We start from the raw sequence: 20,686 nt of genomic DNA on the forward strand, positions 1-20,686 counted from the left end.
TGATTCCCTGTGGCAGGAAAATAACTTTCCTGGGGAAAAAGAGGTAGTTAGTTATTCCAGACAGATGGCTCCTGTGTGCATAGAGGAGAGTGTGCACATTCACCAGACACTTCCAGAAATGAATCCTACTAAGAACTCACGTTGAAGGACTGTGTTTTTTGTGCTGGGCACTGTTTTAAGCACTCATTTTTCCTCCCAGAAACCCTACGACATGACTGGTAGTATTATTTCCAATTTATAGATAAGAAAACTGACATCCAGTTTAATGAAGTTACATATCAAAGTTTAAACAGGTTTCTTAGAGGCAGAACAGGAATTTCAACCCAGATTCTAGAACAGAACTGACCTTTATTTTCTCTATGTAAACCACATATGTAATTCTAGAGGTTTAATAGCCATGGTAGAGAGTAGTAAGCAGATGAAATTGACTTTAATGCTATATTTTACTGAATCAACAAATCCAAATTATGATGTAATCAAAATAAATATTGATGATATTTTACAATCTTTCTTTGTAGTAAGCTTTAGAAATTGGTGGTGTGTAAGTAAGTGCATTTTCCATTTACAACCCATCTCAATTTGCACAGTCACATTTCAGTGCTCTACAAGTCATGTAGGTGGCAACATTTTAGATGGTGCTGATTCTGATGACATATGCCTAGCTAGCTAAGGGGCTCTGGTGTCAAGAAAATGGGAATGTGAGAAATCATTTTTGTTCTTAGAACAAAGTCACATGCATTGGGAATTCAGATGTGAACCATCAGCAATAAACAAACTTTTTAGGGGATTATGAGATGCACTTTCATGTGCTGTAAATCAACCTCCAATGATTTATTCTGTTTTTACTCATCTTCCATACCATGAACCTCCTGCTCTATCTAACCCCCCCTTCACTCTATTTCCTCCTTGAGTTTTTGTCCTTCTTGTTTTCCTCTAGACAGATTTCTTGTGTGATTCCCTGTATTCACTCAGGGACAATTACCATTTGCAAGTGGATAACTAGCTCATCTGACTTTCCGGGTCCTGAACTTCAGACCTAAGCATCAACTCCTGGATCACGGCATCAGGGATTCTTCAAACATCTCTAAATCAGGCCACACACCACCCACACAGCACATCCCATCTCACTGCTGTGCCTCCCTTGCCCAGTTGTTCCAAAACATTGTCTCCCTTTTGTGATACTCAAAGGGTAGGATCACCCACAATGTTTACATCAAGCCCCAGTCAGAAAACTGTCTCCATCTGGTAGATGGAGGAGTCTTCTCCTCCTGGTTTCTCACCTCCTTTAGTCTTCCTAGACCCAATGCTTCTTCCTTAGTTCAGACCACCATACTGTCTCTGCTCTGGATTATAAAACACTTCCACCTGGACTCTCTTCTGCCCAATATGCTTTCCTCCTATAGAATCTAGTTGGTCCAATATGAAACTATGCATCTGATGACCTCTCTCCTTAGACCCCGTTGGGGATCTCCACTGCCTTCAGGGCAAGAACCAAACTCCTTACATGGTGAACAGACCACTTCATGACTAGGCGTTTGTCTTTCCAGGGTCACTTTGTCTACTCCATGTCACCTAACCTACAGTCTTGCCACTCTGGAAAAACTTCAGATGTCCCAGGGCAAGGGGCAGAGCCCCTCTCTTCTCCTCTGAACTTTGCCATGTCCACCTTACTGACCGCTACTCATCCTTCTGGTCTCAGCTTACAAGTCTCTTCCCTGAAGCCTGTCCTCTGAACTCCAGGCCAGTTGCCCCTGACTGCACTTCCTAAGCCACCGCAGGGACATCGCCCCCTAGCCTCAGATGGCTCACAGCATAGTATCAATTCTCTTTTATTCCCCTCCAGCTGGCACACAGGATGGCTTTCCTACCTGATAAGCCAACAGCTCCCCTGAGGTAGAATTCCTTGTCTTCCTGACCCTCTTCATCCTCAGAGGGCAGAGTCCTGGACACGGCAGACTCCAGGTCACGACTGAGGTCATAGTCATGATCCCACTCCAGGGGGATGGAGTCCACGCTGGCCGGGGTGTCCCTTCCCGACCGCTCGCTCCGGAGGGGCTGGGGAAGGGAGAGGGAGGGGTTGGAGGAAGGCTGCGGGGAGAGTGCGTCCGCAGAGGGGTCCTGCCAGCGCAGGTCCGAGAGAGCAGCAGAGTCATCGAGCTCCAGCTCCCGGTCAGAGAGGTCATGCTCATCGTCTGGCAGCTAGAAGGGAAGTGAAGCCAACTCTGTTACTGCCCTCACCTCTCAGGCTCCACCTCTCAGCAAACCTCAGCACTGGAGCCCAGAGGGCCACACGGCTACCGTGCGGCAAGAACAAACTTCCCAGTAGCAAGTAGATAAGACTCTTCTGGTCACTTAGAAAAGGCCTTATAAATCAGTCTATTCAAGCCTCCATTTTATTGCCGGCAACATGAGAATAATATTAAAGTCAGTTTCAATTATGAGAGAAAATTAAATAAGATGATGTAAACAAAGGTAACCTAGCACTGCACCTGCTATACAATGGGGACATACTGCCATATATTGGTAACAGAAGGAAATCACTAATAAAACTTTAGCTTCCCTTTGGGCCTTATGTGGCAGATACAAAATACATGACCTCAGAGAAGATTCCCAACATCCTAATAACACCGCCTCTGCAGATGAGATGTGTTTATGGTTGCAAGTAGGAAAGCAAAATAACAAATTCACCTAAACACAACCTCATCAGCTGAGCCACTATTGACATGGCTCACTTCATCTCCCTATTTCTTCTAGAAGCTTCTTGGTCTTGCATAGAAGATATGCACTCAGAACTTTTTTCAAATCTTTATATTAACTCACCTAACAATCAAATAAATCCTTTTACAAGGTAGTTACTGCGAGGAAATGCGTTTCACAGTTGAGGAAACTGAAGCAAGAAAGGTAAATACTTGCTCTAAGTTTACAGAACCAGCCTGTGTCAAAGCTAGGACTGAGCCCAGGCGTCTAGTTCCAGAGTCTGGGCTCGTATCCTCCTCACTATTCTACCATATTCCACATAATTAGTTCTCTTTATATCTAATGGCCATGGAAGAAAAGGGTAATGTCACCTACAGGCAGGCGGATCAGCTTCTTGTGGTATCTTTCCACGCGCCCAAAGACCTCCTGGCAGTAGCGACGGAGTTCTTCCAGTTCCTCTTCGATGACTGCTGCATCGAGGGGCTCACTCTTTTCTATCAGCTGCTCCCCTTGGGCAATTATCTGCTCAATCTTGTTGTGGTTTAGTGAAATTTCCTGCTGGAAGGCCTAGGGAGCATAAATCCCATGTGATTTTTTTTGTTGTTGTTGCTCTCACTGATATAAAACAATAACTACACATTTCTCATTACATTAGAAAAACATTTTTTATGTAGGGGATGTTAGAATTACTGTTTATGATGACAGGCCAAGAGGCTATACCCCTCTAAATTTAAACGTAAGATTTCAAGTCAGATTAGGAGGCAGAAATGGAAATATTAGAAAAGATCCTTTGATATTTAAATTTACCAACACAGACAGTGTGGGTAGAAAAGAGGGGGAAAATATTTGCATCCATCATCAAGTTAATAGCTCTGATATTAACTTGACCAATGACCCCATCTGCACATTCTGACTTGTATCACGTGAGGTAAGTCATTTGCCAACCATGACTCAGTGAAGCTATCTGAATCCTCCTCAGGGGATTCTTTTTTTTTTCAGGATGTGAGTGTTAAAGCATGAAGTTGGAAAGATTCTAAAAGCAAGAAATCCTGATCTATATAGTTGGAAAGAGTTAAATCACTGGCAACAATTTAAAGTGATAAATTTTAGTTCAGTAGAAGAATAAATAAGAAAATTTCATAAGCTTCCTGGACAATTGTTCAATTTGTTAAGAACATTGCCTTTTAAGGAAATCCTTAGACATAATCTACATCCCCCTATTCGAGTTTCTAACCAGCCACTCTGTTTGCATTATACAGTGAAAGATACAAAATATATTTAAAATTAACTTGTCCTGTATGAATGAAGAACATATGAAATAAAATACTAACATAAGAAAGTCATACTGTTCTAGAACATGGAAGTCAGTTAAACTATTTGTAAGTCCTAGAAACAAAATAACAAGAGAGGCCCTCTGAAACCCGGTGATCAAGCTACTATTTAAAAGTATATATGTTAATGGTGGTTGTCTCTGGCTAGTACTCTTTATTTTGAATATATTTTATATTTTCTAAATTTTTTGGCAATCAAACAGAATACACACACACACACACACACACACACACACACACACGTGTGTGTGTGCGTATTTGGTACCAGGGATTGAACATACATGTATGTATATGCATATGTATATGTGTGTGTGTGTGTGTGTGTGTGTGTGTGTGTGTGTGTATCCAGGGATTAAACTCTGGGGCACTCAACACTTAACCACTGAGCCACATCCTCAACTCTATTTTATATTTTATTTAGAGACAGGATCTCACTGAGTTGCTTAGCAGCCTAGACGTTGCTGAGGCTGGCTTTGAACTCATGATCCTCCTGCCTCAGCCTTCTGAACGGTGGGGATTGCAGTCATGTGTCACCATGTCTAGCAAGAAGAACTAATATTTTAGAGTTCTTTGTTATATCCTCACAAAAGAATCTACAAACTCTTTCTTTTGTGCTTTCTTCAAATTGATACTTTGAAAATAATGTATCTATTACCTTGAGCTGCTTTATTTTAGCTTGAACATCACACTCAGAAAAATGTTCAATATTAGTGAGTTGTAGATCCATCTCTGTTAGCCAGACCAGAATGCTGTCCCGCGCAGTCTCAAACTCCTCGCGCTGGCTAATGAAATGCTGGATGAGAAAGGAAGAACATAGCAATTAAAAAGTCCACGCCAACATGCTGAGGTGGCACAGCCGGTTCCAATGTCCTTCTGGAGAGTCATTTTCTCACCAAGGAAAGAGAACCCTGGGAACCTTCACTGGATCGCTGCCCCTACTACCCTCTTGCCATCTCAACCTTCCCCCATCCCTGAGATCCTGGTTCAGGGTTGTGCTCAGAGGGCCCAGCCCCGTCCCCTGGGCCTCTTAGTCTCAGAGGAGGCATAAGGGAAACCTTGAGTCTGCGCAGGATGGAGGTGACACGCTTCTGCAGGTTGTCCCATCTCTGGTTGCCTTCGTGCACCATCTGTTTGAGGCTACATGCAGAATCGGTGCGATTCTCCCTGGCCAGGCGACGGTACTGCTTGTTGATCAGCTCCAGCTGGGTCAGGCTCTCATGGACCTGTCGCTGGAAAGCCTAAGACCACAGAGAAAATCAAAGTCAGTGTGGGAGATCAGTGAAGGACCTTCAGCCACGGCTCCTGGCTTTCCCACAGCAGGGTCAGAGAGGATGGAAGTGACGCTACCACAGATAGAGGGAAAGGATGGTTTGTATTGGAGGTGCATGTCCCCTGATGAAAGCAGAGTCATTGATCAGCCTAGCTTAAGGAAAGGCATGAATCAATCAAGAATCTGAAAGAAAATGGGAAATACTAATAAATCAATATATATGTAAATAAATATACATATAAATTTATGCACATATATTCATATGTGTACATACATACACTATATATATGTATATGTAGATATATGCATATATATAAAAATACATATGCATATAATATGGCTTTTAAAATAATTAACAGTCTGAAAACAAATTTTCTTATCAAACAAACCAAGTATAAAAGTATATATATGGGGAAATGTGAGTTGGCAGTGTTCAATAATTCTAGCATCAATACTGAGAAAAGATATCTATAACAGAACTATTTATTTGTGAATTATGTAGTTTTCTAAATACTCAGAAATGGATTCAATTCTGGTGTCCATTATGAATGAAATTAAAACCACCTTTTGTGGAAGGACCTCCAAATGCAAGCTGTTACCAACTTTTCAGAAAAGCACTATAGTAAAACACAAGTAACTTTCCATTTTAAAAAAATTTTGGAACATCTGTTGTTCCCAGTAATTATTCACAGTTTTTATAAAACATGTTAGTGCTGGTTACTATTTAAGTCATGCTACATGCCTTTTATAGATTCTGCAGTTAAATACCTGGCTGCTCTGTTGCTACAATATACAATAGGCCAAGAGTCATTTGGCCAAAATAAAATGAAGCTTCTTTTTCCGAATTTATTTGTATGATTTATGACTGATTTTTATCTTAGCACTAGACTAAAAACTTTATAATTATTGAATCAGACTGTACTCATCTAAATTCTGAAATTCTATTTTCCTTGGCTCTTCATATTGTTTGCATGGTATCACGTTTCTGCCTCGTAAATGTTTTCTTTCTGAGAGTTGTCTTAAGAGCCTCCAACCCAGTGAAGAAAGTGGCAAGGCAGGTTTGGCTTTTGATGTTACTAGAAGTCAAGGTGCTGCTTGGCCACTAGGTTGGTGGTAAAGTACCCAGGGGAGGCACCCCAGCACATTCAGGTCTCTCCCAATATTTATGCAATGGAATAGGCTAAGGATTACCCTTAAGCAAAATTTTCTTTTTGTGACTTATTTTCATCTCTTCAAAAAATTTACTACACAATTGGTGATAAACGATAGCATCAATCATTAGAGGAACTGACTATATGGGTAACTTTCGCTGTAAATTCAGAGTTTAAAATAGCATCAAGAAGGATCTTAAATATAATCTTCTTTGTAGTATAAGCCAATTATATGGGTTTTGACCTTACTGAAGCTGAGTGCAATAAGACTCAGGACAGTAGCACTTCCAGTAGCACTGGACTGCATCAGGCTGACCTGAAACCTACTGCCATTTACTGTGGCTTTTTACTAGAAGTTTTCTAACGAAAAACTTTTTTATATGGAACATTTTTTCCCCCTGGAATTTAGTGGGATAGTTTTGTATAAATCTAGGCAGAGCAACTCATTTATTTCACACAGTAATTGAACATTTTTATAGATTCACATAGCTGTTCATCTGACTCTTAGATTGTAACCCCACAAGCACAAAAAGCAAACTTTGTATTTCCCGTCATAGGCCTCAGTAAATGCCTGGTTAACTGATGTTGGAAGGTAAAAATGAACCCTCCTAGACTTGGTTGGATTTTTAAAATCTTATTTCTAAACATTTTGAAAAGGTTGGGGCAGAATTAGCAATGATAAGAAAGCATCAGAACTGTCCATTCTCAGCATATATGAGTATACATCTGCTTATCAGTGGGAACGAAAGAGAAAAGAAACTCTAAAGTAAAAAAAAAAGGTCCAATTTAGGCTATGTCAAGGCTCTGTGAAGATCAGAGGCTGCTGAGAAGTTGGAGTTTTGTGGTACTACAGTGATGGAGTAGACTCAAGATTGTGCAAACCAGCGAGGAGATGGAATCAACTACTGAATGATTTCTTTCTTTATGAATATTATTACACTACTGCTATTTTTATCTCCATGGAGTTAAAAAGTCTTGGTGAGTCAAGAGGACACTGGTCTTTGTTGTTCGATTAGAAAAGAGTTATAATGAAAGGAATGGGTGGGGGGACAGGAAATAGGAAAGATTGTGCAATGAATCTGACTTAACTTTTCTATATACATATATAAACACACGACAGTGAATCTCCATGTCATGTACAACCACAAGACTGGGATCTTAATTAGAATAAGATGTATTCCATGTTTGTATAAATATGTCAAAATATATTCATGTATATCTAAAAAACCAATTTTTTAAAAAGATAATTTTTAATTGTTGATGGACCTTTATTTTTTAATTTTTTTATATGTAGTGCTGAGAATCAAACCCAGTGCCTCATGCATGCCAGGCAAGCATTCTACAACTGAACCACAACCCCAGCCCCCAAAGAACAAATTATTAAAAATACATTTTTAAAAAGACATGAATTATAATAAAAATGTCCTATTCAATTCTGGATCCAACCCTATCTTATCAATGATTAAAATTACTCATATGTATGCACATGCATTCCAATTCAGTAAAAGAAAAAAATTGAGAAAGAACATTTAGAAGGTAGATTTTTATAATATAGAACCCTACCACATTGTAATTTCAGAAAAGATGAGTGACTGAGAAGAATTTTGAAATAAAAAAAATGCCAAGATTATTACAAAATACAAGTCTTGTTTTGTAATACAATTTCTTTTTATTATTACTTTGTAATTCTCCGTAATCTGAAATGGAAATAAAGTCTTCCTTTACACACTTCCTTTACCCCTTCTTATGGGGCAATATCAAAGTGGCCACAAAGTCATCACCCAGCTATTTGAACAAACATCATGGGGGTGGAGAGTTAGTTTATGTCTTGGACACCAACTCCTAGCTGGCTACTTCAAAAGCAAAATAAGCATTAAATATTTGGAATTCTAATTCACCTCAAATTTCTTTAGTTCTTCCTTAGCAACTGTATAGAGCACCCCAGAAGAGCTGGGGAAAGCCGCAGTTCTTTCTGAAATCTTCAGCCAATCTTCAAATCGAGAATAGTCATCCAGAAACTTCTGCCACAATCTCCAGGTCTCTTCGATTCTGAGACAGAAAATGAAGGAAGAGACTCCCATTATTTAAGACTGTTTATGCACCAGACCCCTGTCTGATGCCTGCAACAGGATTAAGAGTGCCCAAATAAGCAACTGCTGTGCCAAACAATAACCTTGCCTTGAGCCAAACTGACCAGAGAGAGCGAAACAACTGTTTGAGCTAAAATAAAACAGCTGTTTTTTTTTTTTTAAAGCATGCCCTGCAGCGGAATTAGTCAAATTGAATATCATGAGCACATAATGTGAGCTGCCATGGATGTTTGTAAGGAAATTTTGAAATGCAACATATTGAATGCTGATGATCCATTAAAATATACCAGGTTTGAAAACCCACTAAATTCAACTTCACACTCACTCAACGTCAACCTATGACAGCAAGATAAATATCAAGCTTTTAAAAGTCACCAGAGAGCATGATGATTCTGTGTTTTAAGTCATTACGGATAATGTTGTAATAACACATCACAGGTTTCTGCCACCCTAAATTTCAAAGGGCTTAAAGATGAAGAATTCATTATGTAATTTTTAGTAAAAGAATGATACTTTTTTTTTTTTACAACTGCAAATTCTGCAAAGTTATTCCTTCATGGCAAGGCTGTTTTATTATTCTGTATGACATTTAATTGGTAAGGTCAGACACAACTCGGCATGTTATATTTATATATTACCTTTACACCTACGTATTTTCCCAACTAAATGTAGATGGCAGTAAGTTGGGGAAGCCAAGGCTATTTTTGGACACTGTAACCAAAAGGAAACAGTGAGCCATGGATACTCTGGGTCTTTTTTTAAAATTTTTTTCCTTTTTAGTCTTTGCTCTTCCCTAACTGAACACCCCAGCTCACTTGAGCCTCCTTTCCATGGACATAGCGCAGATGTTTCTCCACCGCCGATCCAGGTTTCGAGTAGCCTGCTGGATGGAGTCACACTCGGCATCGGTGGCACAAGCATCACAGTCATGCAACAGGACTTCACACAGGTTAAGGACGGAGGCAACACCGGTACTGTGCTTCTCTATGTCTCTCTGAAGCTCCTGCAGGGAAATGCAGCATGCTTTATTCCCAAATACCACATAGATGGAAAGGAGAAGCTGCAACATTGTTCATTGCCTGATAAACGGTAGGCTAACCAGTGACCAGCATTTCACTTCTTTGATGGAATGAAGTTTCTGGAGTCACATTTATGAAGTCCGGCAAGCTCTAGGGTACAGTGTGAGAAGATGGACCTAGAAATATTTTGGCTACATGAACAGTGCCAAAATGGAAACTGAACAAATGGAATGGACTACACTAATGGAATGGATTACCCTTCTTTCATGATTGCAAAATGAATGTGATGCTCATCTCAACTCTAGAAACTCTGCTTCCATTCTAATTGATGGATCACTCAATGAAATTTATGTGCACCTCTTATAGTTAGTACTCAAGAACTGCAATTTAAACCTCAAAGATCTGCAAACTGTTCTAAACAGTTAATACCACACATTGTTAAAAGGTGTCATGGTTTAAGGGACCTAGGTCCTGTAGGATATATGACACCATTACCATCAGCAGCTTTCTCAGAGTGTGATTTTAAATGTGGAACAAAAACTAGAAGTTAAATTTCCCCTAATTCCTACATGTAAACTTTCATGTTAACTGCATATAATGTAAATAAAATGTGTTTCTTATTTTCTCCATGAGTTTTGCTATAATTCAGATTTGGAATGTCCCCCAAAGGTCTTATGTTAAAGGTGTGGTCAGCCACCAGTGATATTATTGGGAGGTGGTGGAACCTTCAGGAGGTGGGGAAAAGGAAGTGAGGTCACTGGGGGTGTGTGCATAAAGGGGATTTGGGGAGTCTAGTCTCTTCTTTTTTCTCTAATGCCTCCTCTGCCCACCACAAATGAACACCATAATGTGCAGGGTCATCACAGGCCCAAAGTAACAGGGCCAAGTACCCATGGATAGACACCTCTGACACCACGTGCCAAAATAACCTTTCCTCTTTATAAGCATCTTATCACAGGCATTTCTTCTCAGTAATGGAAAGCTGACTATCAAAATCTCTTTACTTGTGGTAAGAGTTCCACTGCAGGTCCAGGTTTCTGCTTGTCCTCTTTATTATCGTCCTTAGCAAGTTTCTTTTGCAGCTCTTGGATTTGCCAAGGTTGTTTCTTCTTCTAATAATTCTTTAACTTAGATACCTAGAACTTATATTCCTGTGATGTTCTTTCTCTTATTTTTGTCCTTAACACCATGTTATAATGTCTGCAAAAAAGGCTAACATCTTGAATGTAAAACAGTAACTTTGGTTGATTTTTGAAGATCTTATAAACTAGATGTTAGAAAATAAATTATCTTAAAAAATTCCTAATTTAGTAAATATTCTTTCCAAATCTCTAGCATAGCCTCTTACACTTATATGGAAGAGGACATCAAAGGATTGCTGATCTCAAAAATATAAAATACTACAAAAATTAAACTCAACGAGTGCTTAAAAAATATAGAGACTTATATGAGAGCAAGAATAAACTTTAGGAAAAAGCGTTAGGCATCTGAATAAAGCCTACACACTTAAAGCATAACATTTTGACAAAAATTCCCAAGGACTCAAAAGTTTTTATTGAAATCAACATACATATCACTATAAAATCATTTAACATATGAAATAATAAGTGATTTTATAGTGATATATATGAACCCTAATATAAAATAATATTTTAATCTCAGCTTTAACCTCCATTGGCAATATGGTCTCAACTTAACGCATATGAATCAATGTGGTGGCACATGCCTGTAATCTCAGGAATTTGGGAGGCTGACACCGGAGGATCACAAGTTTTAGGCCAGCCTCAGCAACTTAGCAAGGTCCAAAGCTACTTAGCAAGACACTGTCTCAAAATAAAAGTTAAAAAAGGACTGTGGATGTGGCTCAATGGTATAATGTCCCTGGGTTCAACTGCAAGTACAAAAAAAAAAAAAAAAGAAAAGAAAAAAATAATCATCACACAAAATTTCTAAATTTATAAATTAATTTGACAAATTTTACCTAAAGCCATTTCAAGTCTATATCTCAAGTCTGTAATTCCATCCAAATAATTCTGTAAGAATTCAGTACATTGGAAAAAAAAAACACAAAAATTCCACATGGAGGGGTTTTCTTTTCTTGCATTAAAAATTCTGTTTTTCTAGAATGAGCAATCCTCTGTCTCAAACATATATTGCTTGTTTCTAGTCTCTCTCCTATGGGAATAATAAATGCCCTAGTCCAGCAGGTGATGTAGTATTGTTTTCTTCCTCAAGTACCCTCACCCCTGCTCCGAACTGGCCACAGCTCACTGGCCTATAGGTCAGCTGTCCTCAGGGACTCCCTTCACCTTTATCCTGGAAATTCCCTTTTTAAATTTTTAAAAATTTTTGATGAGCATGTATTAATTTTATATATATATATATATATATATATATATAAATGGGGTTCAATGAAATGCTATCATACACAAGTGCACAATGATCAAATCTCACTGCCTTTCATATACCCTCCTCTTCTACTTCCTGACTTCTAGCAATTGTTAGGGTCCAGCGGAGCGTCGGAGAAAGAGACCACACAAGAGACTGGCTCCATGCAATTGGCAAAAGGGGATTTACTGGGGATCCATTCCAGCACGCTGGGACTCTGTGCTCACTCAAGAAGGGAGAGCAGCCCAGAGCCCAGAGCAGAGGTCAAGCAGAGCTTAAGTACACTTTTTGGAGAGGGTGGGGGGCTTTGCATACATCAGAACAAATCATCATGAGGTGCGGGGAAATTGAACAACAATTCTGAGACATGATTAGTCCATTCATTGGCGGGAACAGTTTGGGCAGGGGTGATTGGTCACTTCTAAACGGGGTACACATTTAAACTGATTGGTTCTGGGGCCTAGATGCTTACGTGCCATGCTACCTGGAGCCCTTAGCTATTAAACAACCAGGGAATCAATGGAGATATTTACTGGGCAGTTCCCGCATTGTCCTAACAACTTTACAGAGATTACAGGTTCCGGGGATAGCAGAGGAATTGTAACAATAGACTTTTACCTTTTAGCCCAGGCCTTGTAATCTAGAAGCTTTACAATGCCCTAGTCTTTTACACTTTAACTCAGACTTTTGCAGCTTAGAATCAGCTTAGAAATTTTACCTTTACACAATCACTATTCTACATTCAGGTTGACTTTTTTTTTTTTTTTTTAACTCCAGATATTAAGAGAAAACATGCAGTGTTTGTCTTTCTGTTTCTGTCTCATTTCACTTGACATAATGTTGATATAATGTCCTTCAGTTCTATCTATTTTATTACAAATGACACAATTTCATTCTCCTTTATGGATGAATATCATTCCATTTTTCTTTCTCTCAAGCTTTATGTTTCTTATTACTTAGCGCCATTAGTGTATGCAGAATACCTTTCATTAGTTTCCTGTAAATAGGTTCATAGGAGGTAAATTTTTGTTCATTAAATGGAAAGATATACAATTCTAAATCACTAATTGCTGAGAGCCATTGCCAAGTAGGAATGACGCATGGCAATTTCATTGTCAGCCTACTCCATGTTGCTTAGAGGAAGGACTCTCCATTGTGGAAATGGGCTTGCCTTGGACCCAGGTCATTTGCAGTGACATTGCATGTATGCTTGAGTAAGGTGACCTTGCTCAAGGACCAGGGTGGATCCGGGTTTAGGGCGGATCAGCTTTTAGGGAGTATCCTGCTCCTTGGGTTTAGGGCAGTTCCAGGTTTAAGGTGTACCCTGCTGGGAATAGGGCGTATCCTACTGCCTCAGGCCCGCCTGCTCCTTAAGTTCCCGTTGAGAAAGTATTTGGGATTCAGAGCCTGGTGGAGTACGTGAATTTTGCCCAGAACGTGGATTTCCCCAGAACCTGTGTGTAGAGTGCCGGTGACAGTTCGAGAATAAAGAGTTGCTGTTTGAATCTACAAGGTGTGTGGTGGCTCGTGATTTTGTGCCTAGCCAGACTGCGGCAACTAATCATTCCTTCAAATCCCCCATCCTGCCACCCCAGTGCTAGGGACTGAACCTAAGGTTGAACCCACGGGTGCTTTACCACTGAGCCACATCCCCAGCTCTTTTTATTTTTTATTTTAAGGCAGGGTCTCACTATGTTGCTGAGGCGGACTTTGACCTCATGATCCTCCTGCCTCAGCCTCTTGAGTCACTGGGATTACAGGCCTGTGCTACCATGATAAGCTCTTTTTCAGCTTTTAAAGGAAGTGTGCCAGGGTCTCCAAGATTCCAGTGTAGTTTGGGAGAAGTCAGAGTTTTTTCACCCTGGAAACATTAAAGGTCTCCTCTTTATCCATTCATCTATTGAAGGGCATCTAGGTTGCTTCCACAGTTTAGCTATTATGAATTGAGCTGCTATGAACACTGATGTGGCTGCATTACTACAGGATGCTGATTTTAAGTCCTTTGGGTATAGGCCAAGAGGTGGGATAGCTAGGCCAAAGGGTGGTTCCATTCCAAGTTTTCTAAGGAATCTCCATACTGCTTTCCAGATTGGTTGCACCAATTTGCAATTCCACCAACAAAGTATGAGTGTGCCTTTTCCCCTACATCCTTGTCAACATCTATTGTTGTCTGTATTCTTGATAACTGCCATTCTGACAGGCGTGAGATGAAATCTTAGTTTTTATTTGCATTTCTCCAATTATTAGAAATGTTGAACATTTTTTCATATATCTGTTGATCGAATGCATATCTTATTCTAAGAAGTGTCTGTTCAGCTCCTTAGCCCATTTATTGATTGGATTGTTTGCTTTTTTGGTGTTAAGTTTCTTTAATTCTTTATATATCCTGGAGGTTAGAGTTCTCTTTATTGTTCATGTTTGGCAATTTTATAAAGTAGTGTCCTGGGATGGTTTTGCTTTGTTCTAAATTTTTCTGGACACTTATCAGGCCCTTACGATCTGTGAATGTCTGTTTTACATTTTTTTTAACATTAGCACTTTGATAATTTCTTCCTCCATTAAAAAAAAAATTCTTTTTGGAAATTTTATGCAATAATTGAATTTTGAAATTCTTGCATTAATTTTTTTATATTTTTCTCATATTTTTAAGTATGAATATTTTTGTTTTACTCTGTAGGAGATTCTGTCATTTCTGAAAATTCCTTTTTTAAAAAATAACAATGGCATCATCTTCATTTTGAATGTAAATCTGTAGTTTCTATAAGAACTTTTTATAAATAAAATTTCTTCCTCTTTCTATAATGTATTCCTTTTGATTCTTCCTTTCTTTACCCTGTTACCCATTTATTTTGGCCTTTGTTTCCAATGTAGGGGGTAGAAGCTTTCTTAAACCACAGAGGTTCTTGACCATCCACGTCCCTGAGAAGGAGTCAGCTACAGGAAGACATGTCTAGGCCATGCCAGATAGCGAGCCAGGTGGGGTGTGGCCTTTCCGGGTGCCTGTTAGTACCACATCTGAAGGTGTTTTCCCTTGTCGGGGTCTGTTTCTCTGTTTCTCTATAGTGACTGCTCCAGTCTCCTGGCTGGGGTGTAAGCCTGGCTCTGACACTGTTGGAGCCCAGCTGGGAAAGAAGGGCTGGCTGCCAACTTCATCTCCCTACTTTGAATACCAGCCTGATGGTGTTCTGATCCCCACTCCCAAGTCCCTCTGGTTTGCCTTCTCCTGAGGGTTATCCTCTGGTCTTTTGCCAAAGTGAAACAGGGCTGTCTGGCTTTCTGGGCTGAGGGGGCTCTGCCAGTCTCATCACTCCTGAATCATACTTTTATGCAATGTTCCCCCTTGAAGCTCCACAGACAACCGGCTCAGCTTTACTTGATCACCATTCTGTGCCTGACTTGTACTCAGTGGCATAAATCAATCTTCTCCACCCTCCACTCTGCCAGCGCCATCAGTATTCATCTATTCATTTTCTGTCTTTCAAAATTCTATTGGCTGCCTGTCATCTCTATCATGTTCTCTCCTGTTGTATTTACCATTGTGGGTTTTGACCATTTTTCCCCTTTGACCATCATTTTATTGGAGATTTAATAGTAGGTTGAGCTATAAATGCATATGAACAATTTGTCATATTCAACTAGATACTGTTTTGATTTTCATACATTGGCTAAACGACAATACTGGTCATTAGCATTTTAATCCTTATTACTCAAACACATCATTATCATATTATCCAAAAGAATTTAGGGAATTTAAAGCAAACTATAAGCCACACATTGCAATCATCAAAATCTCAAACATTAGCGTCCTTCAAACGATTTTAATCTTAGTCTTGCCTTTCCTTGGCTACTCTCATTCCCAAGTTTTTTTTTTTGTGTTTGTGTGTGTGTGTGTGTGTGTGTGTGTGTGTGTGTGTTTGATTTGGTTTTTGAGTCAGGGTCTTGTTAAGTTCTGAGACTATCCTGAAATTTGCAATCCTCCTGCCTCAGCCTTCTGGGTTGCTGGGATCACAGGTATGCACTGCCACACCTGGATATTTTTAATCTTATAAAAATTGAAAAATATCCTGCTAACAAAAAGTTTTTAGATGCAATGTTAATTTTATATTTTAAAAAACTCAACATATATGACTATACTTTAGCACCTATTTCTCATTGGCTTAGGTTGCATGTAAAAAATACAGTAAGTATATTACCTACCTCATAGGATTTTAAAATTATGTGCTGTTTACATTCTATGATGTTTTTAAATTTAGCAAAGTGTCTATAATGGCCTAAATGTAACAAAGGAAACAAAGTCTGGGTAAAATTTTCAAAAGCAATCTGAAGACTTCTGATGAGGAATTCATGGTGCTCATTACTAGCAAGTAGAATCTAAAACACCAGCATGAATAAGCAAGAGGAGTGAGAAGTAAAAAAATGTCTCCTTTGTGCATTTGAAGGGTCATCTAGTCTGCTTTGTTGGATCATACATTGTTTGCGAATGAGATGTGCTCTTCGCTGTTTACACAAAGGTGAAATTACCTTCAATGTGATCTATCACCAGTGTGTGGTCTAAAGGCTGTGCAATCAATCCTTGCAGAACAAAACTTTTAAAATTCTAAGCATGCATTGTAATCTCTCTCCAGATGCTGCACACTGAAAGACAAGGCTCTTTGCTAAGTCTATGGTAGTGGGCTAGTGACCCATAAATAAATGAATATCACTGCAACTCAACCTTACCCGCTACCATCTTAGAATCCTTGAAGGGATTAGCACCCTTGGAGGACCAGCAGTACAATGGCCCAAGCATCTTTATAAGAGTCAGCTCTGCAGTGACTGGAACTGTCTGCCCCCTACACTTTCCTATGCAAAGCCTTCCTTCCTCCCCAGTCCTGCCTACGTTCCTCCTGGCCTCCCACCCTGAGTCACCATCTCAATCGCAGTAGCCCAGCCAGGAGGACAGATGTTCCATGGCTTATTTGATTTCATCTCAAGTGCATTCAGTTTTACCTGCTGCTCATTAAGTTTTCTCTGTATTTCTTCAGAGTTACAGGAATCATAGACGATGGGCTTGGCCAGCTCTGACTCGATGTGAGCGAGCCAAGTCCTCAGGCTGCTCATGTTCTTATCAAGCTGCTGTACGGCCACCAGAGTCTCCTTCAGCTTCTTCACCCTGTGGGCAGAGAAGGTGAAACATGGAGCATTGTTGAGAGGCCCTGAACACATTGCTCCCACATGCAGCCCCCATGGGTTGCATTTTCAGCATCTTTTGGGTGGAAATTCAGTTAAAAGAGGAAAGCACACTAGAGATAATTTCAGAGAGATGTCATATGCACTCAAGCAATTCAAGTTTTGCTGGGGATAGACTGCATTAAAGGTAACTGAGGACCTGGTGGATTATAAGCAACAGAGCGCAGGTCCAAGGTATGAAGTTTGTAACTATCCAATCTTCCACTTCAGCACCCAGATTAGTGCTTCAATGCTTCAAGGAAAGCCTTTCCCAATTATTTCCAGAGACGCAGGAAAAAGTGCTTTTTCTATGCTTGTCATTTATCTAACAATCGGGAGAACATCTCATGCGTGAGATGCTGGGAAGATCAAGATAAATAAGACTATTCTCTCTCTTCTGAAATGTACAATCTGAAAGGAAACCTGGACCAACAATGAAATATGACACAATGTGTGAGAACTAAAGAAATGAACCAAGTCTCTGGTTAATCAATCAGAAATGATCAATTCTGTCTTGCCATGTTCAGGTAATCCTTCATTTATTTATTCATGCATGAATAAATAATGAATATTTTCCTCCCTTAATTGCTTCTACAAACACATGTGGTGTTAGGACAATTCGAAGCCAGGTGATAGAAAAACGGTGGTGGCTGAAGTTTCATTCTTCCCATTGAGGAGTTGGATTTGACAAGTAAGGAGATAATGTTGAAGCTGTATCTGCTTGAGAAAGCCAAGCAGAACACTCCTGGCCTAGGAAACAGAAGAGAAATAGCGTAGTGCTGGGGAGGCTGAAGTTAGAGGATGGGGAAAAGAAGCACAGGAGAGTTGCAACAAGGTTCAGAGAAGGGGTTCTTAGGAAATGACTGGATCATAACGGCTCTGACCTCACCAGTGGGTTACTGATTAATGGATTAATCCACCAATCACTGGATGGACTACTGGGAGGAGGGACCTAGTGGGAGGAATTAGGTCAGTAGGGTGTGCCATGGATGGGTTTATTTTCTCTCTGGTCCTTCCTCTCTCTCTGCTTCCACCTACTCTGATCTGAGCAGCTCTTCTTAGTTACGTTCTTATTGCCCTGAAGTTCTGCTTCACCCTAGGCCCAAAGCAATGGACGCTGCTGGCCACAGAACTAGTTGCCCATAGACTAAATTCTCTAAAAACCAAGAGCCCAAATAAACCTTTCCTCCTCTAAGCTGTTTTTGTCAGGTATTTTAATAAAAGCAATGAAAAATTGACTAACATACTTTTAAAGTGATTCATATGCATGCTAAAATTTAGAAACTACTGGTCTACCACACAGCACTGCAATGCAGGATGATGAGGCCTAAGGTGAGGATCTAGCATCTGGCAATGAGTTCATCAAAGAATTGTTCATCAAAGACTGTGGAAATAGAAATTAGAATGCATTTAAATTAAGAAAGAAACTTACAGTAAGAAAATGTAGTTAAGTTTAAGAAAGTAGGCAATGAAACTGCATAACTACAGTATGGAACTTCTGGAATGATCTGTCTTCAAGGCATAATTGACTTTTCATGGTTGGAGAGTAGATTGGTCCAAAAAGGAGGATCATAGTGATAATAAGCATAAGATCAAAGACTTCTGGTCTGGCCTGTTTAAGATTCCCTTCTACCTTTAGACCATGAGTCCTATTTTCAGTTCAAGAAATATGGTTACCCCATTGGCACTGCTCATAGTATAGGTGAATAGCAGATAAGCAAAATATTTCAATGTCCTAGGGTATCAACTTGGCCCAAATGAAGAGACATCGTTTTGAAAAAAAAGTCAAGAACTGTGATTTTTAAGATTGTAGGGATATGGTATGTTTAAAGTCAGGGATTTGCAAGAAAATGTTCTCAGAGACTGACAACTTCCACTCGGTGTCATCAGGTATTTCCTGCTTCTCAAGCTGGAGTACACAATCACCTGAGTGTGCTTTCAGTCCCTACATGCCAACTACCAGTGCTCTCGCTCCACCCAGGTGATTCTGATATACTTCTCTGCCAAGAGTCAGTACCCTTAAGAAAAAGTCTCCTATCAAAATATTTTGATATTGTGATTTATTTTTAGTTCCTAAAAATTGATATCTTCACCGCTATTACAGTTTCAATAAATCAATATTTCTCTCTCAAATGAAAATGTAACCACATGATAATGTAATCACATTTCCTCCTTGAGATTTTCCTCAAAGCACTGTCATTCAAATGCTTTTAAAAGGTTTTCATTATGGTCAGCTATCAATAATAGTAATAACATCTATATTTGGTTAATTAGAATTAATAGTAATGCCTATATATGAATAACATTTTTCATTTGTAAAGGCATTCTTCTATATAATATCATATATTATTGGGGGAAAATGTACATTTAAAAAAATGATGTTCATATTCCACAATATATTTTATTGCTAGGGAATTAAAATGCATTGCCATGTTTAACATGACTCATAATTTCACTCAAAATAAGAATCCCCAAATTAATTTCACTCAAGATAAGAATTCTAATTAGCTTAATAAGCATGAATTACACACAACTCCCCTTGGGCACTTCATGGCATCGGCCTTGAACAATATTCCCAAGACAATCCATGCTCATCTCTCTCATACATAAGGCTAAATTCACTTGGGTAGCAGCCAATGAGTGACAGTTTTAGAAAGCAACTGGGTGCAAATGTAAGGCAGTACATTCTGATAATGATTGTGGTGTGAATAAGGGACTTTAAGCTGGTACTGGCCATAGTGCTGGACTGAAAATATGGTCTGCCATCTACGGTTCTGATGGGACAGGACTGGCACATAAAATGGAGATGTCTGTCCTGATGTTACCCCTGTAGGAATATCCTCCCCATAATCTCTCCTGTTTGACGAGCTTCCTGTCTTCAGACAAGGTAAGGTCTTGATGCTAACTATGCATTAAGAATGTGATTCTGCAATCTGTATTTGGGAAAAAATGGGAGTTCATAACCCAACTGATTCTAATTTATGAAATATGATTTGTCATGAGCTTTGTAAAGTTGTGAACATCCAATAAAAAAAAAATAAAAAAAAATTCTCTCTCTCAAAAAAAAAAAAAAAAAAAAAGAATGGGGTTTAATTGCAACCTCATAATCCCATTAGGGTTTATTAGTAGCGGGAGTGCTAGTTTTCTCTCTACCCTTATTTTAACTCCCTGGGATTATTTATGCACCAGTTGATTTCCTCCATGGCAACCTCTTTGGAAAGGCAAAACTGAATTCCCACATTTGGATTTTCCTTCTCTCTGCCATAGCTAAGCTCAGTGTTTGGCAGAAAGTTGAACATGATTTAAATACCTATTAACTATCAATAATTAGTATTCTAACTACAATATTTTTATTCAATTGACATTTTAAAAAAATATTTAATATTAAGTATATACTTGTTTCTGCTAAGTACAACATTTGCAAATGGTCTATTTTTCAAAACCTAAAGTTCATTCATTTTCTTGGTTCCAAACTCATAAATATGATCAAAAGATCCAAAGCACAAAGGGATATGAGTAAACACTATTCCAT

At 39.2% G+C, this 20,686-nt stretch overlaps 1 protein-coding gene across 6 annotated transcripts in view; it reads right to left on the bottom strand.

Annotated features, from left to right (window-relative positions):
- SYNE1 (spectrin repeat containing nuclear envelope protein 1) overlaps positions 1 to 20,686 on the bottom strand; it is a gene marked incomplete at its 5' end in the record, with an annotated part of 432,633 nt that overhangs the window by 21,234 nt on the left and 390,713 nt on the right. For all 6 annotated transcript variants that reach the window (XM_081295717.1, XM_081295719.1, XM_081295718.1 and 3 more), the window contains 7 exons: positions 1,869 to 2,199; positions 3,073 to 3,264; positions 4,684 to 4,821; positions 5,084 to 5,266; positions 8,348 to 8,498; positions 9,355 to 9,542; positions 16,936 to 17,098. In XM_081295717.1, the coding sequence (XP_081151843.1) occupies positions 1,869 to 2,199; positions 3,073 to 3,264; positions 4,684 to 4,821; positions 5,084 to 5,266; positions 8,348 to 8,498; positions 9,355 to 9,542; positions 16,936 to 17,098 (1,346 nt within the window). The remainder of the gene's footprint in view (positions 1 to 1,868; positions 2,200 to 3,072; positions 3,265 to 4,683; positions 4,822 to 5,083; positions 5,267 to 8,347; positions 8,499 to 9,354; positions 9,543 to 16,935; positions 17,099 to 20,686) is intronic.

Source organism: Spermophilus citellus, assembly GCF_964194105.1.
Source record: "Spermophilus citellus genome assembly, chromosome: 5".
Taxonomy (NCBI): domain Eukaryota; kingdom Metazoa; phylum Chordata; class Mammalia; order Rodentia; family Sciuridae; genus Spermophilus; species Spermophilus citellus.